Below are 18,305 nucleotides of genomic sequence, written 5' to 3'. Positions count from 1 at the left end.
CGGCCAGCTAGGCTTCCACGTTCATCAGGCACCACGACAGACCCCGAAGCGGAGAACTCACGGAGAAGAGGGGAAAGGTGACTAGTATTTCAGGGATTCATGTCTGTATCAACGCGCTTGGCTTGCCACCCGGTGTATGGGACGAATACCGAAACAGATGGAACCGCCGCCCCGGGGCCCTTCGACAGCTTTCTTGAAGGAACAACCGTAGCTCAACACTGTAAGGACGCTAGCAAGTCTGCACACTCTACACATCCATATAACAGCCCCTAAGCGCGCCCAAGTCGGCACGCACGTCTCTGGGATTCTGATGTGCACAGGTCAGAACGGGCCCGTTGCTCGTGTGGCGCTGGCCGAGAACGGCATTCAGTTCTGGGGAGAACGAAACGACCGAAACAGCGCTTCAGAGAAGCAGACAAGTCTCCAAGACAATAGCCGAATTCCAAAGAGAGAGTGTGTGAGCCACAGTATAGTGTGCTCCTGCGTTACACGCAGCTACGCGCCTCGAGGTGTCTCCTTCTGACGTAAACGTCTCCAGAGGTCCAACTCGCCCTCGGAGACAAGCCTGCGGAGAGTATGGCCGACTGCACTCCGCGTGCATGCATGCATTCTTACATGTGCCCCAGCAAACCGAAAGAAGATATTACAGACCTGCGCACCGACTTGTTCCCGACGTCGCAGATACTTGGTACTTACTTCTCGACTGTTCTCAGGATCTGCCTTCCTCAATTCCTTACGATACAGTACCCACTCCAAACCCAGGTGTACATGCACAGGCGGTCCCGGTTATTGAGGCCTGGCGTGAACGGTCTCACACAGTGTCCTGGATTCACCAGTGCCGTCTTCCACTGAGCTCGGGATTCCCACCCGCGCGAGCGTGTTGTCGCCAGGCAACCGGTGACGTCAAGCTCCGACGAACTGGACATCCCTCCCACCGAGACTGGTTAGGCAGTGTCACAGGTGTCTCGTTGCTGCCGCTGGTCTTCTCGGTCGCTCCTAAGGCGGCACAGTCGTCCGTTCTTCATTTGTCTTCCATCTTCAACACAAACTACAGCACGACTGCAGCTGTTCACGTGGGACTGCGGTCCTCCTGTCGTCTTCCCTGTTCGTCTCAGCAGCAAGACATGAACAAAAGAAAGGCAGGCTTGCTTTCGATCGCGAAGAATACCACGACTACTACGACGAGTCGAGTGCTTTAAATCGGCTTGGGACTACTCCAGAGCAGCCAGGGGGTTATCCCACGACGAAAGCTTTCGAGCGCGATACTGGCGAAGACTTCTTTTCTAGGAGAGCAAGCGCACAGGAGAAGAGTGCATTTGACTGCGCCGTTGCATGGATACGGCAAGGACGGGGCGGGCCCTCTCCCGGGGGGTGCTGCTCGACATGGGAGTGAGATGTGGCGTAGATCTTCTCTGTTTTCAATAGCTCAGCCTTTGTGTTTTTCTTACTGTGTACGACCTGGTGATGCGAATGCAACCCGCCTACAGGCCTTGGGTCATAGCCGTTAACGTCCCTCTTCTTCATGTGAAACTACCGAGACTAGCAGGCCCTCTTATCAACTTTGAGTGGCTAACTTTCGGACAGTAGTCTTCCAGCATTGTCATCCATGTCCGGTCAGCATCTCACAGATACTGTTAGCTGTGGCGTTCTTTTCAGTGGGAATGCCGTCTGTACGTACACCCCACAACGAGCCTACTGTCCGAACGCGTGTGCCAGAAAGAATCCACATTTCCGTACCCCTGCGCCCTACGCTAACTTCATCCACGTGCTGTCATAGCTTCGCCAGACCGTGCACTGGGCAATATATAATGCGGCTGGTCAGCTACACTAAAGTTGTTTGGTTATTGCTCGGGAGAGGAGGGTGTGAAAGAGACAAAGAAGAGCGTAGAGCAGGGGGGAGTAAGCGAGGACGGCAAGAGTAAAAGACTCCATGTTCTCACTACCGGTTGCTATCCGCGGTCAGAGGGTGGCTAGGAAGGCGCTCAGCCGACGGTCGCCACCTCGTGGAGGAGGAGGACGTCATACGGGAAGAGGAGGCGCAGAGTATAAGCCCGCTCTGAAGGACAGCAGTGTAACGGCATGTAGTGAGAGAAGTGCGTACGCAAAGTCCCTGCTGCCGGTTTTTCATCAGCGAGGAACGGCTCAACTGTCATTACAGAGAGAGCAGTCTTCTTCATTTGCCTACCGTCTTGAGGAGACTGAAGAAGACCGGAGGCATTTTAGTCCTTCAGCCTGGAAAAGGGAAGAAGCACGAGCTTCCTTTCACTCCCTATGCGTACGAGGGGACGGCTTGGAGAACTCACTGAGTTCTCAGCCTTTCTTTCATCAGTCGCCTGTTTCAAACATACATCAAAAACAGCTCCGCGGAACTGCGGTACAGAGAAATCGAGCTCTTACTACGTCTATTGGAGCTCCGACTTCGTCTGCTGCCTATCGTCGCGGAAGGTCGACGCGGCTCTGCAGAGAAAGCAGGAGAAGATGCGAATTCTTCAAGGAGTGTCCATTGGGCAAGAACGAGATTCGATGGGAAGTTGCGAGGCGGAAGGAGAATGAGCCGTATGATAGGACGCTCGAGAAGGTGCTAAGAGAGAGAGTGAGGAGGGATAGAGAAGACGAAGAAGAAGGACACTCGTCTCTTTTTCCTTCTCGCCTCTTCATTCCTCTTACCGCATATAAAGATGACAGCAATAGCCTTTCCAATAAGCATAGCCCACTTTTATTCGTCAATGTCCCCAGTGTATTTTGGAGTGATGTAAACCATACGAAAATACTGTTTCATTCTCCCTGCTGTTTTCGCTGTTATCGGGGCTCTCGGCTTCCGCCCGCATACACTGCCGGTAGGCATCGGTCGCAATGGTGGGCAAGAGACCGTGTAGTAAGCCCGTCTGGGAGTAGGCCTGGGCATCAAGAAGAGGAAGAAGGAAGCCGGACAGTCTCTTCGACCGTTCTATTGTCCGCGCCATCACAAGGAAGCGCACGGGAAGAGAAGGCTTTTCCACTTGGAGCGCGCATAGGAAATTCAGGGGTTTCCTTAGGTGATCCTTCTCGTTGTTCTTCTTCGTATCGATCTTCTAGTGTCTCTTCTTCCTGGTTTAAAGTCGGGTCATCCAGATCCCTTTCGACTACAACAGCACCAGCTACTGCCTCAGCCCAACAGCCTTCTTTCTCCCCCTGTGCTCCTCTTTCTTCTCCCTCGTCGTTTTCGTGCTGCCCCACTCCTTCCTCCACGTCTTCTTGTCCGTTCTCTCCTTCTTCCGCTTCGGTCTCCTCTCCTCAGTGCACGGGGAGACCAGACGGCGATGCCAGTGACGGAAAGAAGCGCGAGAGGTTGTTGTCTTCTGTCTTACAGTCAGTCTCTGGTCTATTTCCATCCCAGACGGAGCATGGTGAAGTCGTTGAAATGGCAAGTTCCCTCTTGCATGCCCCGCTGCATGAAGTAGAGGCCTTCATGCTCAGAGAACTTGTGCCATTTGTGTCACGTTCTCATGAGGGCAATCCCCCTTCTCCCTCGTCCCTGTATGAGACCGAAGAACTCAGAATACGACAAGGTAGGATGCGCACGGTCGCGTGTGCTGTGGCTGCAGTGTTGCGATCACGTTCTGATGGGCTCTGTTCTCAGCTTCTCGAGCATAAGTCTCTCTTCTGGGTAGTCTTCCTACCTCGTTTAAGAGACGGGCTTCTTCCGCTCGCGTGTATCCTTCTCTCTGAAGATGTGGAAGCTTCTGTTTTCTCTTCGTTATCGGAGATGAGCTTCAGAAAGAGATGCAGGTCTCTTCCGTCTTCAGAGAAAAACTCTTCTTCTTTTAGGGCGACGGCCCTTCGGCCTTCACTTGCCCGACGAACCGTTCCTAGGACCCAACCGCCAGCTTCTTCCATCCCGCATGCTTCTCCTTCTGCCGTCGTCCTCGCGCATTCTTGTTCCCGTTCACCTCTCGAACACGCGTCTCCCTTGTATTCATCTGTGCGACCGAGTCTTGAAGCGGACCACAAGTCTGCAGCTCTCGCCGCTACCCGTACAGTCTGCCTAGAAGTCCGCTATCGCGCAACAGTATTGACAGGGCTGCTGTCTCTTCATAGTCAGCAGAGCAACTTGTTGAACAGACAACCGCTACTACGCATTCTGACGGAGCAACGGTTCTCCTTTCCTGACGTTGCCCCTCCGTCCAATGAAGAAAAGGGCCCTCGCAGCTCTGAGAGACTTGAGCGACTTGAGTATTCGGGTGACGATGATGAGTGTACTCGGAAGACACCGCGAGAATCGTCGGAGGAGTGGACAGAAGAGAGAGAAAGTTTCCTTAGGTACGTAGCTAGCCAGGCGTCTCTCTTGGTTACACAGAATCTCCCTCTGGTTGCTAAAGGGGCGGAGCTTCTCGAGCAAACAACCTCCGTACACCTAAGGCAAATAGCCGAGTTCAATCGAGCGCGAGCATCGGGACTAGCTACCGAGCGTTCTCGGACAACTTCCCGCTGGAGTGGCCCGGTCATAAGAGACAACACGGGTCGACGAGAGGTGGGTTCTTCGGCGACCATAGCGAGCAAGTCACCGCTAACCGCATCCCGAGAATGTCAGGATAGAAGCTCCAGTGTAGAAGGGAGCAACAGCAGAAGCCACCGTGCTGTACCCGCGCCAGAGGCTGATATGCAGAAGGACGTTGAAGACTATGTGGAGGAGAAGGGATCGGAGAGGAATATGGATTGGGAGAGAAAGGGATGCAGCGATTTCCTCGAGAGTCTGCAGGAGAGTCTTCAAATACTTGGGCAGGCGGCTCTAGACCACGCAGACGCTATGCGACTTGTCACCCTGCTTGCACGCAGGCTTTCTCAGGAGTACGTAAAGACCCGGGACCTCCTCAGCATCACGTCGGATGAGAAAATGAACACCGAAGCGGAACGACTGAGCAAGAAGAAGAGCACAGCGAAGGAGCTGCACGGATCTCTAAAGACACGGAACTTAGGGCACCTGGAGTGGGGTGAAAGCAAGGATGACGTCATCTCTTCAGCCAAGGCGGACAGACCCGTTGTCGAGGATACTGCAGTAGAGAAAGGAGTTCTCGTACCGTCACCTGGTGGAAGTGAGGGAACTGCTCAGGCTACGCATATCGCCGTGAGGGCAGCTGCCAGGGAGCTAATCGGAGGCGTTTCTGCTTATGGCGAAGCTGTCTGGAGACTTGCTGTCACTGCGTGTGTGCCACCCTGCTCCAAGGCGGCAGAGGGACTTCTTCGGCTTTTGGATGATGCCGCATACGGGGGAAATGACACGACGTCCCCCGTTCTTCGTAGACATGAATCCCGGCCCGTCGCCATACCAGGCTATGACGAAGTGATTAGGAAGCAGACGGCGAAGGAAAGTGCGACAGATGTAAGGAGAAGACTAGCAGAAGAGAAGCTGAGCTCTGGACAAAGAAGTCTTCTCAATGCGAAAGACGAGGACCGGGACAGGTTGTCTCAAATTATACGGGAACATGAGAGAGTGAAGAGACCACCACGATGGATCCGACAGGCCAGCGGACGGAGCCGTGTGATGGCTGCAATAGTCCGAGATCTTTGGAATAACTTGGGAGCTGTTGTTCATACCACGAATGCTCGCGATCTCAGTGACCCGGCATTTGCTGTTCTAGGCCGGATTCAATCTCTCCGAGAGCTTCTTTCTCTTCTCGCCGCTAGTACGACTGACATTGGCACATCGTACTCATTAAGGCTCAGGCAACTGCTTTCATCCATTCTATGGCCTGATATGGCCTCCTCACACCTAACACACAGTGCAGAGCGTATTTACCCACAGACGGTAAAACTGTCGGAGCCTCCGACTTCCCGGATGGGCGGCCTCCCCGACACGCTCCCTTGTCACCAGGGTCTATGGGAACTACGGACTTCTCTGGACGTGACGACCCTCGAGTCAGAATGGGTGGAGGCACAGAGACTGGAATTCTCAACGGTCAAAGGTCCGTCAGAGTCGAACGAGTCAACGTCTGAGAACACCCCAGATGTCCTGGGTGACAGTCGGACGTCTGGTCACGAACTGGATCAAGAACCGGTAGTCATCCGGCAAGACCGGCGAGCCACTGTTGAGAAAGAGGAGAGACACCGGAATGCACAGGTAGAGGCAGATACCGAGGGCAGCGAACTGGAGAAGTATGGTGAACTGACTTCCTCAACGGCGGATGCTTTTCAAGACTCGGAGGAGGAGGGGGAGGGAGACGTTCCTCTGCCTACGCTTCATGATACACTGGAGCGACGGGGTGCATATGGTTTGTTGCCGCTTTTGTGGCCTTCAGCACCACTATCTGAGAATATCTTGGGTTTTACTGCGATGGCCATTGAAGAGAAAGAAAGACAATTTCAGTTTGTTGTCGAACGTAATCTTCTTCCTTCCTCGGTGGGAGAAACGGGGGCTAATATCTCGTGTCGGTCGCTTTCCGAACGTACCGGCCGCTATTCTAACGGGGACATACACTCAGCACATCTACCGCAGGAAGCCTACCCCTGGTTCCTCGAGAAACGTATCATACAGGTTGACCCTCATTCAGGCTTTCTCATCCCCTCTTTTGTTCTGGAGAAAAGGAGACGTGTGCAGCTGGCTCGGAGAGAGCAGAGGCTAGCAGCGGAAGAGCTCACAGGAATAAACAATAAATGCCTAGGCCTTACGGTAGCGGACTGCATAAAAAAAGACAAGAGCAGGCGGAGCGCTTACCCAACGCGTCATGTGTGGTGGGTACACGAAGGGCTCGTCCGAGGGAGTCGGCACGCAGTAGAAACCTCCACTCTTCACAATCCAGAGAATGCAAATCGAGGTGCTGTCCCCGACGAAGCAGGTAGAACTAGAGAGAGACAAGACCTAGGGCCTGTATCCGGTTCTCCAAGCACTCAAGTGGAGGGAGGAACTGCGGACATGACTGAACACTCGGCCCTGCTGGAGCCTGATGACGATGAAAATTCTCTTGACGTCTTCAGCGAGGCTCGTCTGGTCGAACTGGAGCAAATGACCAAGGAGTCTCTGGCGGAACTCCTGGTGTTGTTCCACGCGTCTACAAAGGGCAGTATCTGCGAGGTTGAAAGATCTTCTGAGAGCGCCGAAGAAGCAGCAGCGGACACTGGCGGTCGCCAAGCTCCCGTGAAGGGACACCAAGATCCTTTTAGTCTAGTACGTGAGAACAGCAACCAAGCAAAAAGCGATAGAGAGACTGTCGCTCTTTTCTGCCATCATATACGCCGGGTAGCTGAGATCTTGAGAGCCTGGGACCTTCTGGGTCCTTTAGTGGTTTCGAGTGTGACAGTTAGCACGCCCGGGTGTCCTCCAGGGGGTTACGGCCTTTCTCAAGGACAGCACCGCGAAGACGATCGCATGTGGGGCAATGTCCTGTGTAACTTTCCTGTGTTGGATCAAGAACTAACACATACGGAAGCAGCTCCGAAACTGATCAAAACTCAAGCAAGTGGCTCGGCCTTGGATGGGGCTCCCTGTTGCCACATTACAGGACATACTCCACTGAGCCCGAGATGCCAAGGAGCTGTTATCGATGAAGCTCGGACGGCTCAGCGTTCTTTGGCGAGGTTGACCCATGGAACAGGAGTGAGAGACTCGAAACTCTCATCAGGGATCGGGGCAATAGCCAATCTCGGCAAGGGAGACAGAGACAGTCCGGTTATGTCAGCAAAGGAACTGGCTATACCGACTGAGCTGCTACACACCGCTGCTCAAAGCCTGTATAGAGTCGAGAGGCGTCGATACGCGGGACAGCCGAAAGATGAAAGCGGAAGCCATTCAGACGCGCTGCTTAAACTGCTGACTGAACTCCAGTGCGTGGTTGAAAACCTCGTAGAAGCACTCGAGCGAGAGTCTCTGAAACAGGGAGACCTCCTTCCTCAGGTGGTTACCGTGCGGGCAGCTCAGTCAGTGCTAGAGAGTTTTGTCTTCTCGTTGCAGTGTCTCCGTACCGGTGTAAATAGAGCGAAGAGATCTAGGCCTCCCTTGACACCCTTACAGCAAAGCAGTCTACCTTCCCCGGCGGAGTTGAGACAGCCGTCTTGTCAAGACGTGGAACTGACTGAAGCAGAACAAGGAAGTAAGAGGGGATTCCAGGCAAAGAGGAAAAGTGCATGGCCCGCGCCGAGACGGGTTCCTCATGCCAGAGCAACTGCAACCTACGGGGCGTTTGGCTGGGGGTGGGAGTGGTTGTCATTCATCTGCTCAGGAGGAGCCAGGCATCACGACGGAAGAAGCCGTCAAGTCAGACGTGATGATGGTAAGTACAAAACGTGCTACCGTATACCTGCACAATCGCTGGGATCCCTCTCGCCCTTTCGCCGGACAGGATTGCGCGTTGCAAGACTCGATGTGAGAGTCGTCTTTCTTTGTGATGGAACCACATTTGTTCATGAGTTGACGTTCTCGGTCTTTTGAGTGCTATCGGTCCTACGTCCTTTTCTGCATGCATACGTGTTCCTCCTGGACAGTGACTAGAACTGTATCACGGGGCACGCTGGAGAGCTTTTGTAGTTTGCGCAGGCCAGATGAGATACTTCGAGTGTTGGAAGAGCACCGGCGGGCACCCCATATCAAGCACAGCGTCACTTACTAGGTCGACTCTTGCTTTCTGTCTCTGAGCGTCTTTTTTTTTTCTTTCAGAAAAAGGGCCTCCTTCCGTGGATCTCGCCTCATGTTCTGCCTCCGGTCCCCCGGCACTACTGTTTTTGGTGCCTCCGAGGCCGCGTAAGATAACGGTCTCCAACGACCCAAGGCCTCTTTCTGACGCGATCCTTCCAACAGCCGGGGGTATGGCAGTTATGCTGAGCCGTGCATCGACCGAGGCTCGGAATTTGAGGAAAATAAGGAAGCACATGAAAGATCTCACGTGGGAATTGCAGACGAGAAATCCAACGAGCAGCCTATGGCTGCACAGCATGGACAAATTACATGGTCTCTTAAGTTACACTGTGCGTCCCCCAAGGAATTCGCCACCATCCCCGTGATCCGAGCTACCTGCCCGGGCACGCTTCAGAAGACTCTTGCGGCTGTTCCCACAAGGACCGACTTCCCGCACACCGACGTCCGCCCCAGCAAGCTTTTAGTAGAATGCATAACTACCATGTAAAGATAGCTTTCAACGAACCCCCTAGTGCTCGGAGCCGCACTAGACCAGCTGCCGTGTTAATTTTTTCTTACCAAGGGTGGTCTCTTGTCAAGCAAAGTAAGTCTGTATTTCCACGACATATTTCCTTAACGAGAAAGTGATTGCAGCTCACATTCCTATGGTACGCTTCTTGAAAGAGCCGGAATGGAGAAAAGCTTCCGCAGATCCGCGTGGGCCCGTACATCCGAGCAGCATGTAAATCCAGATTGTTGTTTTTAACCGATACCAAGCGTTCATACAAGAAAAGAGCTCGTATTCCGTGACGAGCGCTACCGGGTACTAGGAACGGAGGTTCATTGGACGACACACGACAAAGTAACCAAAAAATCCCATTGTTTTGTTTTTTAATTTCAGAGATCCGGTTCATCCTGCCGGTCTCTACTGCCTGCTTTAGCATTCATGGAGTGGCGGAAGAACGTGTCTGGCGCCCCCAGGAATGGCATGAAGGAAAGGTCTCATGACATCATGAACTGTGGTTTTCTTCTGCCGAAAGACATAATTTGCAAGCCTGTTTTCTTTTTCTCTTCGGGGACGGCCAAGCCCGCTGCTTTTAGCTCTACGTCTCGGGGAAATTCGTGTTCGATGCTTCCTATATCGTCCACTTGGAAAACACAATCACCTAAGTCACCCTGAGGAGTGTATCCTTCCGGGCACATGAAGATAGGTTTCTGCTGATCGTTGACCACGCACTGAGTCCCATCATAGGTAAAGCCGTCAGGACAGGTAATTTGCCCCGAACGCCGCGTCTATAAAAAAAGAAAAAAACACGGAAAAACCATCGAATCTCGTCTCGCCCCCCCTATCCTCAAAGCTACGAAGGCGCTATAGCTAGCTTTGTCAACAGACTCTCGTTTTACTGATATGCGATTTGCTGCAGCGCCCGCAGTACCGCTGCGTTGGTGCTGAAATTAACAGAGACCCTAGTTTGCCCGCAAGATAGCGTACAGCAGGCGCGTAAGTGCTGATATGCGCGTACCTGCTTGATGCACTTTTCCTTGTAGGGTGTATACCCAGCAGCACAAGCCTGAAGCGGGGCCACCTTCTTCGCCATCACACATTTGTCCCCTTCCAGCTGAAACCCGGGGCCGCAGGTCAAGGTTGGAGTCGATTCTTTTTGCAGGAGGCAGTCAGCGCCGACAAGTGTCGCGCCAGGGGGACAAGAGGCTACTGGCTGGAAAACTTTTTCTTTGACACAAGTGTTTCCCTGCTGGTCGAACCCATCCGGGCATATAGCTTCGACAGCCCGTGTTTTCCTGCTAAGGCACATGTTTTCCTCTGTCAACTCGCCTGCAGCAAAAGATCAGAGAATTGTCTTCATCCAGTTTGAGGTATGATTCTCAGCGGGAGGCACTAGCGAGCGCAGCTCAGGGGAGCCAGGAAACTTAGTTGAAACAACACTTGGTTTCTGGCGAACTCCCGATCGGATCGGGCACAGCGCCCCTCTCGGTCACATTCGTGCTGCTCCCACGAGCTGACCCTGACTTACCTTGGCTGCAAGAATACTTGACCGGAGCCACAGAAGAGCTTAAACACTTCATGAGCTTGCTGTCAAGAGATGCATTAGGCGGGCACGAAGGCGTTGCAGGCTTGGCCTCCACGACCAGGCAAGCATCATTCATGAGACGACCCGAGGCACAATTATGAGTTGGCGCGACTGTTCGCCGCCTCTCACAGCTCCGGCCGTCAAAATAGTAGTCAGCTCCTGGGCACTTCAGACGCGGCGGCTCCTTCAGCACTTTCACACACATATTTTCGTCCGCGTGATACGTAAAGCCGTCACTGAAATAACACAAAACAGTGGCGTCGATCTCCGCACCGAGTCTTGATGCACTGTAAGCCAGCATAGCCTCCTTAGAGACGTGCCAGAAGCGAACCAGAAGCACGCTTCATCACATCCAGCAGAGCAACTGCTGGTCTAGCAGAGGCAAGTCTGCTGTTTGAGATAGTAACACGGATAGAGAGCTGCTGCCGGTGCCGCCTGACTGCATTCTGCCGAGCCACTCATACCGAGCTGCAGGGCCGTCGTGCACGAAGAAACTCGGAAGTAAGCGGCTGATGAGGTCCCGGAAACTCAGTTAAGAACCTGGAAGCCGAGGCCGAGTCGTGTGGCTCGTGACCCTCTCACTCCGTCTCCCTGTTCCACTGTGCTTGGACGAGACTCTGAAACAGCCATCGTGTTCGCGGGTGACGCACCGACCAATTTCCAGCACCGCTGCCTGGTCTTACCGGCAACTCCGCTGGGCCTCTTCGACCTCGCTCGCAACACAAAGGTTCCCCTCCAGATAGTACCCAGCTGGGCAGTCGCTGTTTGATGGAATAAGGCTCTCTTGGACACAAGAGCGAGTTGCCTCATCATAGTGATATCCGCCGTCACAGCGCATCTCTACGGCATCGAGGATCTGTACATACCAAAGATTTCCGGAGCAAAACCTTTGACATCCTTTTGCAACCAGGTGAACGCGATTATTGCCCCGCCAACGTGATACTGCCTACGCACTTCGCCACCCGGAATGAGTCATTCATAAAGTGAGAGGCGGACTGCGCGCCATTTAGCTGTTTCGATTCCCGCGAGAGATCAACTCTGTCAACGTAGCAGGTGGGCAACACAGTCGCTTGAGTCGTCCAGCTTCAAGTGATATTCTGCGCCCCAGCTGATGCCAATGAAGCAGGCGGCACGATGGGTATGTTTGTGCGTGACCAGCTAAGCAACAAACGCCTCACCTCACTGACGCAGACGCCACTCTCAAATCTGTGACTGGGAGGGCACGAGGGTCGAGCCGGGGTCATTTCGTTGCTGAGGCAGAAGGCTGGAATAGTTGCAGCGGATGGGTTAGCAGTCAGCACCGGAGCGAAAGAACTGGCTGACGGCGGGGAGACTTCGTAAGCAACACTGCCTGTATTGCTCACGCTTCCCCCACTGTGTAGCTGAGCTGCTCGAAGACCGGATCCGAACGGTTTCTTTCTCTCATTTTCCGGCTTTTCGAATATACTCCCGGATACTTCCTCGTCATCGTCTGTCTTCCGTGTTCTCCCAAAAATGCCCAAGGATCGTAAGTCTGCTGTCGCTGTTTCCGAGACTGGTCCAGTTTTGGGAGCAGAGAGTTCGAAACCTGGGGGACAGTGCTGCTTTGGTGCCGTAGTGTCCTCCTGGGAACACAGGTCTCCTTTCAGGGACGACGGTGGGGGGCAGACAGACTCTGGAGGCGTAACGGCTACTCCTGTGCATTTGTTATTGATGAGCCTCCTGTCGGCAGGACACGCTTGGACTGGAGGAGTCTCCACTGTAGTCGAGCACGCTTTTTGCGAGGCCTCCAAACTGAAACCTGGCGGACACGATAGCTCGGTGCGGGTCTCCTCGACGCATGAGCAGGTTCCGTTGGAATCGAATTCGCAGTTGCTGGGGCAAGAAACCGTGAACGGCTGTCTCAGATTCTTCACGCACAGGGTCCCCGAACTGTCCAAAGTGAAGCCTATAAGCAAGAAAAAGGAATGTACAGCTTTCTCACCAGTCTACTCCGGGTCCCGGATAGCTGCGGAACCGTCTTCACATTACTGTCATGCCCGGGATAGTCAGAAGAACTTCTAGCCACGGATGTGAATACAGCCTACTGGATGCCCTCCGGGGATCCAGACGTGAAACCTGGCAAGTCCTGCTATCGATGTCTGCAATGGCTAGGACGACAAAATGTTTGGACAGGCGTTCCAAGACCAAGCAGCTCACCTTCGGTGCAAAATGCCTTCGCTTTGACCTGTGCCAGGGCCAGAGTGGCTTGGTACAGGACGTTCACGCTGGCGGCAGCCGCGAAGACTGTCAGCGTGCGGCGCTGGAAGACCATCGTGAACCTGAGACTGTCGGTTGAGATGTATACTGATCGCGATATAGCGGATACACAAAGTGAGTCAATACGACGGATCTCGGAAAAGGGGAGACTGCATCCGTCGATACAACAGGCCGGACAGACAGTACATAGGAGAAACAAATATATGGAAGCGAGCTAATCTGCAAGACGAGACGCTCCGTCTGCGCGTGCCCTCGCGGAGCACACCGTTTGCTCGAGCAGTCTCGACCCATCTGCCCTGTCTTTTCCAGGGCCTTCCGAAGTGCGTTTTCCCGATCGCCCGCCAAACCTTTTCTCTGTGCTACACTCCTGAATAAAAGAGGCTTGCCGGTTGAGCAAAGGGGCGCCTCCGACTCCGCAGTTGATACAATGGAAGGTAGTTGTTGAGCGTGCGCTCGTTCAGCAGTTGCAGCTCTGTCCTCATTGCTGAAATTTGCTCCGGAGGACGCTCCGCGCGTTAGCGGGTTAGCGTCAGCTGGGCAACGTAACCCGAGGGTTGACAGTCCGGGCTGTTTTTCCAGTTACAACGCACGGCACTCCCATAGTAGCTTCTTGACTTCACACCTTCAGGGTGTTGTGTTTGAGACGGTTGTTAGAGAGGCACCAGCGGAGCTTTGTAGGCCGGCAACGTGAGAGCACGCCAGAAAGCTTGAAGCATTCTACTGTACTTTATCCTACAAGAATCCGGCTGCATTGGCGAATCGAACGGATCGACAGACCCTCGAGCGGGCCTCCGGTGCGTAGTTGCGTGCAGTATTTTGCTGGATGATGCTCCAATTCCTCTGGTACTGGTACGCGTGAGCCTTTCCGACCATTTGCAATTATTGAAAGAGACTGAGAGACCGCGGAGAATCGCGTGACGTGCCACCTCCACGCCTGAATTTGCTAAAAAAACTGCGTTAGGAGGCCACGTACCCTCGTCAGAGAGTATTCACAGTTGCGTCCACGGTCCCTCAAACCGCAAAGAAGCCGGGTCGCCTTCTGGCGGCGAACAGACTGTCGCACCATAGCCATCCACGACGGAACATTGGCGCGCTGCGTCCACGCTTTTGAAATACCCCTCCGCCTCATGGAGGCATTCGCTGTGCCCTGCGTTACAGTTGACTGGTTTCTTCTTACCCGCCCTACATACTCGTGTAGTCTTTAGCAGAGTATCTCTTGGGGGGTAGTCAGACTCCCCACTTCCACTGGACGTTTCGTCACAGGCTTCGCTGGAAAAATGTGACCGCGTAGCTAAACTTCCCAGGCTGGCGTTGAATGTACGCGCACCGCTAGAGCCGCACCTGGTTCAGCAACGTCATTGCTGCTTGCCTAACAGAAGTGCCGTGAAAGGAAGCGCAAGTTTGCTGCTGTACACGGAGCCGTCTACACATATGTAAATATGCGTGTTGATGTTTGCCCACTCAGACCTTTCCCCTGTGTAGTGTGAGCGGTCCCTAGCAGCACCGGAAGGAACGAACGGCTGCTACCTAACAATGCTGTGGACAACTGAAACAATCAAGTTCACAAGTATCTAGCCAGTGCATGATACACAGCACCCTCAGGTTTCATCTGCCCCACTGAGAGTGAATGATTGCGAGAAACTTTAGTATGTCATTTTAGAACGTTCATGTGCCACGCGCTGGGCACCCGACAGTCGCTCTAGGGCCGTTTCCGATCTCGAGTCGTTTTTGTTTTCCCGATTGCTAGCCCGCTCTTCACGTGATCCGGAAAATCTGTGCCGCCCCCAGGCTTCGTTGCCTTTGCAGCCAATGACAGCCAGATCCGCTACTCCGCGCAGACACTGCTGTTCGGAGCTGACTCACTGAACCTGTCAACATATACGGTGATGATGCACGCTCGACTCCTGAACTGGGGACGCCTACGCCCTGCGTCGAAGCATTCTAAACAAGATACTCATGCGTGACCGCGCACTCCTCTAATCGGTGCGAATGTCTGCGCTGCGTATCTGTCGTCACGTCGCAAACCCTCGACGCTACTGGGACAGGTAGCAGCCTGAAAGCACGAGTACTCTTGTGGTCGCGTTCCAGGTCCTGCGGCGTTATCTTAGAGAGGGCGGGACACCGTGAAACACTCTGCAAGCTGCTCCTCCTGCTTCGCCGTCTTGCGCTGGGACTGACGTGCGGTCAGCAAGATGCGCTTAATCCAGTTACTGTCGCTTTCCTAAGAACACCTCTAAAAGGCCGTTGCTCTGTGGTGTGGTATACGCTGTCCTGCGTTCTGGAAGAAGACTAGCAGTATTTGTCAACTCCCGAAGAACTAGGCGTTACACGAGAATGCTACTGTAGAATCTTCAACTGGGTACGAAACCCTCGACGCGACACTGCCACACCGCGCAGCATACGCCGATGTACACTGAGCACCACGGACGCTTTCCGAAGTCGGAACCTCACGTACTCCTCGCTACAACGACGCTACTACGCAGCAGTTCTTTCCAGAACAATGAGAGGCAAAAAACTGAACCGACATACCAGCCGCGATGTGCGGCGCACGAAGGTTCCTCCGTCGAGTGCAAGCTTCCTCAGACGGGAACTCTCCCGGCGACGTCCACGAATTCCTTCTGCTGGTTACGTTTGAACGGCCGCGCCAACTGGTCCCAGCTGACCCAAACCAGACGAGTAGGTTTACAAGGCCGACTGGCGAGATGGTTTCCCATAAACGCCGAACGAACGTCGAAACTGGAGTTTTGCCTGCAGGAGTAAACCCACCTAAAAGCACCTTGCCTCATTTTGATTTGGCGTCGTGCTCCGCCTGGCTTCTTGCCTTGCACGCGCACTGATCGGGCGCCGGCACGTTCTTCATTACACTGTCGATGTGGTTCCCGCAACCACCCCTGAAAAACAATTTGAGAAACCGCACTAACTCTGAAGCATGAAGCCCCGCCTTTCGCTCGGATACGATTTAGTGACTAACATCATGACGACAGAGTCCCTCTGCCGATTCACAGACGAACACCGAACCGTCCTTTATGCTCGGCTCCACGGGAAGGCACCTGTTTGTACATCTCCGCGTCCAGAAGCTACTGCGTAGCACAGGGCCCACTAAAACAAACGAGTTTCGGACACCAAACACGGCCAAGGAAAACACGGACCGGGCTCAACCCCTCTCGTCACCTACCCGTTTCTCCGACAAACGTTCTCAGAAAAGGACGATTTGAACAGACGTACCACGTTGTCTTCCCGCAGCCAGTACATTTCTGCTCGTAGCACATCGTAAAAAAATTTAAGCGACTGACCGCCCACTGCTTGCTGCGTGCCTTTGACCGATCACAGTTTACGCCGTCGCGCATTACACCTCGCGGCTTCTCTTCACAGAAACAGCCCTTTTTGTACCCCGCAGCTCTTTTCCAATCCGTTCTGAGAACAAGCACTTCTGCTCTGAAACGCTCGTCCAAGCAAAGCCACCAACACTCCCGCTTTCGACGCTCGGAGCTGCTTCTGCCACCGCGCACGGCCCTAACACTCCCAAACCGAAGAGAACGACGCCGCCTGCTGTGAAAGACGCCTGCCGAAAATCGTAGCGGGCTCAACAAACCGACTACCGGAAAAGACGGACAGGCGCTTCAGTTCGTGTCAGTTCTCTCGGCACCTCAGTCCGCGCTAGCCAACCGGTCGCTCTCGCAGCGTCGGCAGTATTCGTCCGTCAATGGCGAGAGATTTTTTTACTACACGGACGCAGAGCCGTGCCCTTGCCCGCAGTCTTCAAGGTTGCAGATCGCTTGCCCCTTCGCAGGCCGAAACTTAGCAGCAGGAGCCTCTCTTTGCCCTGTCCTCTTTTCTAGAGATTGTTAGTATCCGCTGTTATCATCCAGTCCCGCTGCGTCAGAGAGGCACTTTTTAGCTCTCTAATATTTTCCCATTTTCGATATGGATTTATTAGTTTTCAATAAAATCCAGTTAACTTATGCCCGGTCCCGCTACCTCAGGTATTATGTCAAGTCCCGCTCCCTCAGAAACAGGGAGTATTATGCCTCGCCGGAAACAGAGGTATGTCAGCCACCGACTCCGCGTTGCGTCCTCGCTGACCTGCCCCGTGGTCACTCATTTCTCCTAGGCCCCTCCACGTAACCTCCTCGGTACGCTGCTGAGTAGCTCCTCCACACTCGCGGCTGGCCTGCGACTCTCGAATACGCCTCTGACACCTGTCTTCTCACCCCTCGGCGGGGCTGTCAAGCACCAATGCAGGCCAGCTCCCTTCTCTCTTCGCTACGACGCTACAGTGTCCGACCCGCAGGTGAGCCCAGACCCACGGCCCGGGTCGCGCAACTCTGCCCTTCAGCCACTCACGCCAGATCATCCGGCGTTGACACCGCCACTGCTATAACGCTTGCGGTCGCTACTCCTTGCTTGCGCTCTCCGACATCCGCTCACGAACGAGTCACGAGCACGGCCAGCAACAGTTACACCCCGGATGCTCTCCCAATAACGGGCCCACCAGAGTGCCACGAACTTCTCTACGATGTGTAGATCGACCACGCCGCCGGCCGCCGCGCGTCACGAGCTGAAGAACTGTCATTGCCACCTATCGACAAGTGCGGTTACACTCTGCATGGCCACATTTTCTCATCCCAGCTCTGCTGCTGCACTACTACTTGTGCTTGTGAACATTTCCCGGTGTCTGTTGCGAGGAGAGCAAACCCTCGGGCCAGCCAGCGTGACTCCGCCGACGCCGGCCGCACAACCGCCGGCTGCGCCTCACCAACACTTGCCTGTCCCTCGTGTGGAGGGATCCTCATGCTGGTGAATGTGCGTGCTCTCCAACGGCACAACGGACACGTCAACTCGCGAGTATTCCGAAAAACGGGTCACAAGCGGCGGCTGGTGCCCTCCGGTTGTCCGTCTCAACGAATGCCCGTGCGCGCACTTAGTGCCCGCACGGGCACTCCCCACTCACGTCGCTCTTTATCCATGCAGCACACAGACGTGGTTCCCCCACTTCACTGTCCACTGGCAGCGTCCTGCCCAACCTCACCCAGATCCTGTCTCATCACGAATCAAAAGTCGTATCCCGGTCTCCCCCCCCCCTTTGACACGAACACCTCGCACACACTGCTAGGCACACGTACCCGACGACGGTTGATGCACAGCTTCATTCACCGGCGCACCCAGACTCCCACGCAAGCCATCACACGGCAACCCGCTCCAAGCAACCGCACGTCACGAGAAGCGGTCTAACGAGAAGATTATTTAGGAGGATATGAAAGCATCATGTCCACTGGCAACGTCCGTCGGACACCACCCGCCCCGGTATTTACTGGCCCCCTCCTTCCGAGAAAGATCCCTCGCAGCGAAGCATCGAACGGTCCATAAGAAGGTTTTGGGGACTTCCCAGTTCA

At 54.2% G+C, this 18,305-nt stretch overlaps 3 protein-coding genes across 3 annotated transcripts; 1 reads left to right on the top strand and 2 right to left on the bottom strand.

The window, feature by feature from the left end:
• The first annotated feature begins 630 nt into the window (after positions 1 to 630).
• On the top strand, positions 631 to 9,702 carry CSUI_006432 (uncharacterized protein). Its single transcript, XM_068066592.1, has 2 exons — positions 631 to 8,243; positions 8,627 to 9,702. The coding sequence occupies exons 1-2, from the start codon at positions 1,931 to 1,933 to the stop codon at positions 8,968 to 8,970; spliced, it is 6,657 nt and encodes a 2,218-aa protein (XP_067921433.1). The 5' UTR covers positions 631 to 1,930; the 3' UTR covers positions 8,971 to 9,702.
• On the bottom strand, positions 9,587 to 12,967 carry CSUI_006431 (oocyst wall protein; the record flags this gene model as incomplete). Its single annotated transcript, XM_068066591.1, has 6 exons — positions 9,587 to 9,877; positions 10,108 to 10,418; positions 10,618 to 10,910; positions 11,358 to 11,530; positions 11,853 to 12,601; positions 12,853 to 12,967. The coding sequence occupies 6 exons, from the start codon at positions 12,965 to 12,967 to the stop codon at positions 9,587 to 9,589; spliced, it is 1,932 nt and encodes a 643-aa protein (XP_067921432.1).
• Positions 12,968 to 15,136: 2,169 nt separating this feature from the next.
• CSUI_006430 (uncharacterized protein) lies at positions 15,137 to 17,680 on the bottom strand. The gene is made up of 2 exons (XM_068066590.1): positions 16,138 to 17,680; positions 15,137 to 15,803 (listed from the first exon to the last, which is right to left on the bottom strand). Exons 1-2 carry the CDS (start codon positions 16,162 to 16,164, stop codon positions 15,492 to 15,494), a joined length of 339 nt encoding a protein of 112 aa, XP_067921431.1. The 5' UTR covers positions 16,165 to 17,680; the 3' UTR covers positions 15,137 to 15,491.
• Positions 17,681 to 18,305: the final 625 nt, after the last annotated feature.

Source organism: Cystoisospora suis, assembly GCF_002600585.1.
Source record: "Cystoisospora suis strain Wien I chromosome Unknown contig_3259, whole genome shotgun sequence".
Taxonomy (NCBI): domain Eukaryota; phylum Apicomplexa; class Conoidasida; order Eucoccidiorida; family Sarcocystidae; genus Cystoisospora; species Cystoisospora suis.
Note: the sequence above shows the minus strand (reverse complement) of the source record. Positions and strands in the feature narration are given on the sequence as shown.